Raw genomic sequence first — 9,191 nt, 5'->3', positions numbered from 1 at the left:
CAACCACATCAGCAACTTTTATCTCCAAAGAATACGGCAAAAACTATCAAAATAAGTCTGCAAACTCAAAAGTAACAATATTAACTTTAAAATAGGCTGGGAAATAACTCATCACATTTGTAGATCCAAAAACCCGAACAATATTTGTAGTAGTTGTTTATTAAAAAAGTCGCGATTGCCGAGGTCGACAGAAGAGACAAACTAAACAAACAATACTAACTCTTCTATTCTTGTCCCCACTTCAAAAAAAATACAAATAGAAAGTTAATTCTTAAGTTTCCCATAATGTTGGTATTATGCATGTTTTAAAAAAGTTTTTGCATAGCTACTGTTTTAGCAAATTAAAAAAGTTTTGTAAAAGCCTCCAAGCCAAATATTGAATTTTCATATTTTTAACTAGCACACTTTTATTTTAATTTTCGAAAACTACGTCATATTTCAAATTAACCTCATTAAAACATATTTTAAATTATAATCTACTTACATTTGACAACTATCCTTTCTATAAAACAAAGCTAAAAAAGAAGCCAACATCTAGGATTTTATTGTATTTGATTTCAAGTTTTAAGTATTTTTGACTATCTTTACTAAGTAGTAACTTAACTAAAATTTAAATTTTACTTTACGATTAAGTTTAAAATATTAGTTTAATTTGTTTATAAGTAAATATTTATTTTTGTTTAATTTTTTTATTTTGTTTATATACTAGTATTTTCCATGACTTTTTAACATATATTTCGAGATTTTAATGTAGTACTGATGAGCTCATTGAGCATAACTTAGTTTACTAGTTAAAATTTAGAAAGATAAAGTTGTAGGTACATTGAAGTTTAAAAAAGTTTTAAAGATTCAACTTGCTTAATAATAGCTTTCAAAAAATTAATAAAAAATAATTTTGTATTTATTAGATGAAATCTAATAAGTAAGGCAGCGGTTCTCAAAATTTACGAAAGCTGTGCACATTAAATTACCAAGGAAAGTAATTCTTTTTAGAGTAAATAATATAATGTAGCTTTTTTCACAATTCAAACAAAATTCTAACAGCTTTTTTTAAAGTACTGTAATAAGTTTACCAAAAAAATATTTTTGAAAGTAGAATATATTATTCGCTTATTTCGAAAATCTTCTACTATCCATCAAAGCTTATAAGCACATAAAAACAACTTCTTTGCTTACTGCTGTATACAGGTGCACACTTTGAGAAACACTGCAGTAAAGTAACGTCTAGTATAAAAAGAAAGTAGTTAGCCAAATGTTTAAGAAAATTTTCAATAACATCTTTCGTTTATTTAAAACGCTTAAATTTATTTTAACTTTTATTAGGAAAACTTTTAATACTCATACTTACAGAAATTACAAGAAGCTTAGGATATAAATTAAAACTACTTTTTGCAAAAAAAAAAAAATTCAATGTGTTTCTACGATTTATTTTAGATTATCTAAACCATGTCAATTAAAAAAATATAATTCAAACACAATAAATATCTTTTTTTTGTGTCTATAAAAATGTTGAGCGGGAAACAGAAACATTCAAGTAAACAAACTGACTTTTCGTTATAATCTTTAAGAACGCATTTATAGCAACTTATTTCTTACAAGCTTCATCTAACATTCAAACTGCAAACACCAACACCTCCTCCAAGGCGACGATAATGCATACCAGGTTCATACAGCTTCCAGATATTACTTTCTTCAGTAAAAACTTCTACTGATTTAAGATAAGATTGACCATCAAATCCACCTACAGCCATCAGCTGATCGTTAACTACTGCTAATCCGACCTAAAATGTGGCTGATATTAATTTTTAGAAAACTTGAAGCTAAATTACATGGTACTTGATAAACTGAAGTTGTTTTATTAATGAAAAAAATACTTATATTAATTACCTTGTTTATTGGAATTAAAAACTGTGGTTTTATATTATGAAATTTAAAGAAGTTAAACTTTACTCTAAACATCGACATAAGATATTTTTATTTAAAAATGATTGCAACTCTGTGAACATAAACTTCAGTCAGTCTTAGTTGATAGCAAGACCAAAAATAGAAACTCAAGCTCATACTTGCTTCTTTTGATAAATTATATTGTATATTATATTAAGTGCAAAACGGTTAGTATGTAAGAAAAATTAAGTATAACTAAAGTTTGATAGAATTGAGAAAAAACTTGTGTCTATCAGATCACTGAATATTGTAATCATTAATTTTAACTTTTAAAAAGTATAAATGCTAATTTAAAGTTTTTATTTCTTTAAAATCGATTAGTAGTTCTAGTTAACAATTTAATGTAACAAAATATCTATAACTTAAACTTTAACCACTTTGTTACAACTTTAATTAATTTAATAAGAGTAAATTTTCATTAACAACTTAAAATAGTTATATATCCATCAATGTATTTTTTAATATACCAACTAAGGATAACATATGCCAAAAGAAGGAATTTTAAAATTTACTTTTACATTTTTGTTAAAAATTTTTGTAAATTCTATATTAGCAAGGATAATAGATAAAAATTTGTAAACTTTTAAATGATAAGTCAATTACTTTTTTAGAAGTCTCTAATAATATACATTTGTTCATGCTTTATTATTTTCTTGAAGCTTGAGCTTTTTAAGATGATTTTTTGTTATTAAATTGGTGGGATTTAATTTTAATTTATAGACATTTTGTTTAAAAAAAAGACCACTATAAAAATCACCAAAAAATTTAAACATAAGTCATTCATTAAAAAAATGTTTATTGAATTTTTAAGAACATCTAACAAATATTTATTTTGCTCATCAAGCATAGAGACAACAGGCAAAAACTTATAGATGATAACAGCTTCATTTTTAAGTGATGAAATACGGTGAGAAAAAAAAATTAGTTAATTAAAACAGGGTTTCCAAATGATTTTAACAAATTTTCTTCAGGGTTTTAAAAGTATACATTTTCTGGTTTACTTTTAATTTAAAGTTGAGGTAAAATACTGTGTTAAAGAGTATAAAAACATTGAAAAGATACTGAACAGCTACTTAAAATGCGTTTTTTAATAATTTTTTTTTATGATGACAATTATTTTTTTATCTATATGATAGATTTTTTGTGTAAAATCGAAATTTTAGTACTGGACATGTTAAAATTGTTAAATTTCTCAAATTCCAGGATTATTATTCTAAACTGTCAAATTCCATGCTTAGTCAACCCTGTTAAAATGAGTCTTTAAACTACAAGTTTATACATGCTTAGTTTTAACTTTCACATACAGAAGTAAAATAAAACTTATTAAATGAGCTTAAGAATAACAAATATTAATAGTTAGTTCTTACTCACACCAGTGTTTCGAAAAAAAAAAAGAAGATAATTTAAAAATAATTTGTTAACAATGAAATAAATAGAATCGAGTTATAAAACAAATAAAATAGCATTGGAAATACTTACACAAGATAATAAAATTGCAGTTGTCAGAAGAAAAAAACTAGTTGAAAACTATTTTTAGGTTGCTTTAATAATTAATAGGATTATTTTTTGATATAGTTATTTCTCAGGGTTTCCTCTTACTTGAGTGTGTATTTTGATAACTTTACAAATAAATTTAAGCTTTCCTATTTTTAAATAGACACTTGTCCAGTATGGCATCTTGATTTATAAAAAGACAAATGTGTTACTAATAAGCTTTAAAAAACTAACAGTTAAATAAATCCTTAAGGCATATATTTATCTACTCATTAAGTTATTGTGATAATCCAAAGTTGCTAAAACTATATTAATATCTGAACTTGATTTTATCTCGATAAAAAACTCACATGACTTTTTAGTTTTGTAATCATAATAATAAATACATTGTAAGTCTTAAGTATGTAAACAATGTGCAATTTATAAATTAAGACAGCAAGCTAACTCTATTTTCCAATCTTGGCTTTGAAAATTCTAATCAGCTTAATAACTCAATGTAGAGGTTTAAGAAAAGTTGTTACATTAACTTAGTACTTAAGTTAAACTAAATTCTCGTTGATTAAAAAAAAAAATTTAATTAAAAATAAATGTTACTTAATAAGTATTTTTTGAATTTATATTAACTATTTTCCAAAATGGGATGTTAAATATAAAATTGTTCATTTAAATTAACATAAAGTATCAAATTAAATGTTTATGAAAAAAATTAAAATAAAAAAAAACTACTTAATACTTTAAATCACTTTTCATGAAATTTTGTTTTATTCTATACAAAATATAATAAGCTACGATTTGTTTTTTGCATTAAAAAAATTCAAAGTAACTTTTGCCATGTAAGCGACTAAAGATAGAGTTCAACAGGTTCTTTATAGGAGACGACAACTAAAACGGTGAAAATATTCTTTTACACTATATATATATATAACTTCTCCTTCAGTTTTTGAGCAATTTTTTTGTAAATTTCTCAAACTGATCTTTGATAAATTTTCAATGCAGACGCCTTTATTACGATAAAAAACCATAAAAATATTTTCCTTTCAACACTGAATGTAGAGTACTAATCAAGGAAAAAACGAGGTAGACCGAATCAGTAGGATTATCTTAAAAAAACAGTCAGTGAAACAGGAGCAAAAGCACCTTTAACTTAATGGAAAAGCTCTAGTCTTACGACTTGATTACATGGTTTGATAAAAATAAACAGCAACATAAAAAGATTTTTATAACATTTCATATCATAAATTTTTACCGAAGCATAAAACCACATCATCTGTTAAAAACCATAAGGTTTGCGAGGCAGACATGTTAAAAAGCTCTGCTTTGTTTACTCAAGCGTGAAATTACTAACTTAAAACAAACCAAAAATAAAACACTTCATTGCTGAATTACCATAGTAACTTTTAGCATTTTAACATCTCTGTTGCGAGGACATACACATGTATAGATGATAAAGACATTAAAGTAATCGAACGTACCTGCAAAACCATTTATCTTACAACCTCGCAATTATAACGCAAAAAATCAATCATTTTTTATATTAAAAAATTTAAACATAAGTCACTCATTTAAAAAAGGTTTATTAATTAACTTCGTTTAGCGCATCCTCAGAATAATCTTGCTAAAAACTGATAATATTATAGATTAACTTTAGTTATAAACAATAGTTTTGAAATGTCTACAAAAAAATAAACGTCATAAGGTATAAAAGTCTGTTTAAAAGGTTAAAATTAAAATTGAGTTATACTTAGCTGATTTGAAGTAATTTATAAGACAAAATTGCTAAACATTTAAGATAGTAGATTTTTTTTTACCTGAAACTAAACTAAATATAAAGCACAATACAAAATACGACAACAATAATACTAAAACACGCTATTTATAAAGCCTAATGGTGAACAGTTATCTATTCATGAGTACCTCCTCAACAACCCTGTTTGTGCTGAGAACTACCTGGATAGTAGGTTGAAATTTCTATCCAGAGCGAGAAACACCTACCATCTCTCAGTTCTGAAATCTTTGTTTATTAGAACTCGCGAGCCAAAAATATGCAAACAAAGGGACTTTACAATGTAAAACTTTATAAATAGCGTATTTTAGTATTATTGTTCTCGTTTTTTGCAATGTGCTTTTTATTTAATTTAGTTTTAGGTTAAAAAAAATCTACTTAGTTTAATGTTTTTTTTTAAAGTAATTTTGTCTAATAAATTAGTTCAAGTTAGCTAAGTAGAACTCAATTCTAATTTAAACCTTTTAAACAGACTTTTATACTTTGTGACGTAACTATTTTTTGCTAGACATTTCAAAATTATTGTTTGTAACTAAATTTACACTATAATATTACCAGTTTTTAGTTTTTATTAAGATCATTCTAAGGATGGCTAAACAAAATTAATTAATAGACCTTTTTTTAATGAGTGACTTATGTTTAATTTTTTTAGTTAAAACTAGTACCGAAACCAAACTATTCAAAAGAAAAATGCTTACATCATTTATCTCAATTGGCTTTAAGATAACCATCGACGTTGGCCCAACTGTATGGAATTTTTTATACACAACTTCAAACCTGACTAACAATGAATCTAAACCATACCGTAAAGAAAATTATTAGTGATGTACCGAACTCACTATCCGGGTCCAGATCCAGCCGGATATTGCCATTTTTGTCTGATATCCGGATCCGGCCGGATCTCGATTTAAAAAAGATCCGGATCCGGTTCCGGCCGACTCGGATCTAGTTAGTAAAAAAGAGCATACAGAAAAGTATTTTTTTAAAAACAAACCCTGTGTAAATTAAAGATTGTTTTTCGTCAGTTAAAATTAAACACCTACCGTGATTGGCTCATTTTGTACACGTGACTAATTTACATTTGTTTACATTTAAACTATGAAAAAACATTTCAGAAATGAAACTCTTAACCTATGTTGTAAAATTAAAAACTTTACTACCAAATTGTCAACCTTATGGCTAGCTGTTCTACTGATTATTAGATTAAAGTATTTTTTTCAGTTTTTAAAAACCTCATTCTGACTTGGGCTAGTTTATACTCACTTTACAGGGATCCCATATCCCTAGATTTCTCTCTATATCCCTAGATGTTTTCAATTTTCCGAAAAAAAACCCTGAATTTCCCTAAATAAAATTGAAAAAATCATGAATTTCCCTAGATGTTACTTTTTATTTTAGTGCTGGACCAATTTTTATGATACATATATATATATATATATATAATATAACATATTTTTTTTTATTAAGTATATTTATATTTTAGAGTTTCAAGTTAAAAAAAGCAAAGTTCAAAAACTAGAATAAAATTTAGGAAATACTACAGATTTCTTTTATTTTTGACATATTTTTTTGATAATTTTTCCCTAGATTTTTGTTTTTTTTTCACTAGATTTTTTTTCTTAAATTCTGGTGGGAACCCTGACTTTAGCTAGTTTTTTTTTTGACTTAAACAGTGGCAACCCTGCTAGTTTGAAGTTTTTTTTAAATCTTAGGCTGTCTAAGGATAGTTTGGTTTTTTATAAAAACTCAGGCTAGTTTTCTTTTAGATTTCAAATGATTTTGAGCTAATCCAATTTTCAATATTTTGTGATTTTCTAGTTAATTTTGTTCAAGAACTTGATTTTAATTGATTTTAGATTGGTAAGGCTATAGGGGAGTCCACCTTGATTTTTACAAGTTGATCTTATTTGATAGATTCTAATCTTAGCTACCAGATACTTTTTACAGCTTAACAAAATTCAAAGTAGTTTTCGAGATACAAAGGGTTAAAGTCGGCCAGCTCAATAGGTTCCTTATAGAAGGGGCAAACTAAAATGGCGAAAAAAACTATTTCATTGAAAATCTATGTCCTCCTACAGTTTTTAAGCAATCTTATTCAAATTTTCACAGTTTACTCTTTACTAAATTTTAAATCATTTGAGAGTAGGAATTTTATTTATGTTGAGAAAAAAAACCCTTTTTTCAAAAAACTTTTTTTTTTTGAATTTTAGACCTTAAATTTGTATTTTTCAATTTTTTGGAAATTCCAACACTCAAAAGCTTTTAAACTATGTAAGAAATATTTTTTTGATAATTTGAGGTACCTAGCTTAAAAAACCTAGGAGGAGATAGATTTTTAGTGAAATATATATTTCTGCGTTTATAGTTTGCGCCTTCCATTAGGTCCCTATGGAACTCTCCGGCTTTGACCGCTTATATCTCAAAAACTACTTTGAATTTTGTAAAGCTATTAAAAGCATCTGGTAGCTAATATAATATTCTATTAAATAAGATGAACTTGTAAAAAAAGTGTTTAACCCCCCTATAGCCTTAATTGTAAACATTACTTAAAATGTTCAACCTTGTGGCTTGCTGTTCTACTGATTATTAGCTTAAAGTAATTATTTTTTTGCTTTTCAAAACCTCATTCTGACTCAGGAAAGTTTATAATCACTTAGGTTGGATTTTTGAATCAAAGAGTGGCAACCATGATATTAGCTAAAATTAGGTGATATTCTGGTTGCCAAAAATCATGGAAAGTTTATTAGTTTGAAACTTTAGTGTAAGAAAAATGGAGAAACTAATGCAATTTTGATTAAAAAACATGTAAAATTAAACTAATTAAAAAATGATAAGTTTTAATATTTCATGGAAAAGATTGATGTATGTTTAAAATATAGTGTGATTAATTAAGTTAGCTTAAAATTTTTTACCAGATTTTAACTTTTATTAGCATAATTTGTACAAAAGACAAAATTTAAAAATATAGAAATTAAAGTTAATGCATACATTTAATATAATTATTTACAGTGTTCATTTTTGTCTAAGATTATTATTAATTATGTCATTTGTGTGGATTTATTTTACCGTAAGCTCAGAAGATGATGATATTGCTGTTTGCACAATTTGCACCAACAAAATCAAAAAGGGTAATAATCCTAAAAGTTATAGTACTACTCCTTTACATAGACATTTATCTGCTAAGCACAATGTGATTTACACAGCAGCGAAAAAAACTTCAGCAGAAAATGTAGGAATCAGCACAGGTTCGCCTTCTGCTCCAAAGAAAATAAAGCTCGCTGCTATGAAGCAATCAACCATATGAATGATTTTGAAAAACCTCAAGCCTTGGGGCAAAGATGATCCAAAAACAATTATGGTTAATGAGAAAATCATCAATATGATTGCTATTGACAACCAGCCGTTTTCAATAATAAATGATAAAGGGTTCATTGAACTCTTGGCACATTTAGAGCCAAGATATTTGATCCCAAGCAGAAAATATTTTAACGAGGTAATGCTTTAACGGGCTTACCAAAATTTGACGTCTGATATTTCTAAATTTCTGGAAAAGTCTTCAATTTTTTTCTTTTACGACAGACTTATGGACTAATTCAAAGACCAGTACGTCATATCTTTCATTAACGGCGCATTGGTTGAATGAAAGTTTTGTTTATATTCACCATGTCTTGCATTGTCGGGAAATTGAAGGTCACCATACTGGACTCAATATTTCTGCTAACATTAAAGATATTCGACCTACCTAATGCTAAAAAGTTTAAATAAGTTAAAAAATAGTGTCCAGAACTATGTAGCTAGCCATTTACAAGCTCTTATCATTACAGAAAAAGAGTGGCAATCGGTATGTCAGGTACTAAAGCTTCTTGAACGTTTTCAATTAGTTACTAAAGATTGTAGCAAAAATGATGCTCTACTCTCTAGTGTTATCCCGCATGCACGAGCACTGAAGAACTTCATCGGTCACCAAGCA

General features: G+C 26.7%; 1 protein-coding gene across 5 annotated transcripts in view; it reads right to left on the bottom strand.

Moving 5' to 3' along the window:
- Positions 1 to 899: 899 nt before the first annotated feature.
- The window catches only part of LOC145831873 (kelch-like protein 20), a 55,342-nt gene continuing 47,050 nt past the window's right edge, over positions 900 to 9,191 (bottom strand). For 3 of the 5 annotated variants that reach the window (XM_082939221.1, XM_082939223.1, XM_082939224.1), the window contains 2 exons: positions 1,611 to 1,781; positions 900 to 1,224 (listed from right to left, as the gene is read on the bottom strand). In XM_082939221.1, the coding sequence (XP_082795347.1) occupies positions 1,144 to 1,224; positions 1,611 to 1,781 (252 nt within the window). In that variant the 3' untranslated portion in view covers positions 900 to 1,143. Of the gene's footprint in view, positions 1,225 to 1,406; positions 1,782 to 9,191 lie in introns of those variants that run through there. The other 2 variants (XR_014369689.1, XM_082939222.1) reach the window with 2 other exon arrangements.

This window comes from Thalia democratica, chromosome 3, assembly GCF_965202585.1.
Source record: "Thalia democratica chromosome 3, ktThaDemo2.hap1.1, whole genome shotgun sequence".
Taxonomy (NCBI): Eukaryota; Metazoa; Chordata; class Thaliacea; order Salpida; family Salpidae; genus Thalia; species Thalia democratica.
The sequence above is the reverse complement of the archived record's forward strand: the minus strand, read 5'-3'. Positions and strand labels throughout refer to the sequence as shown.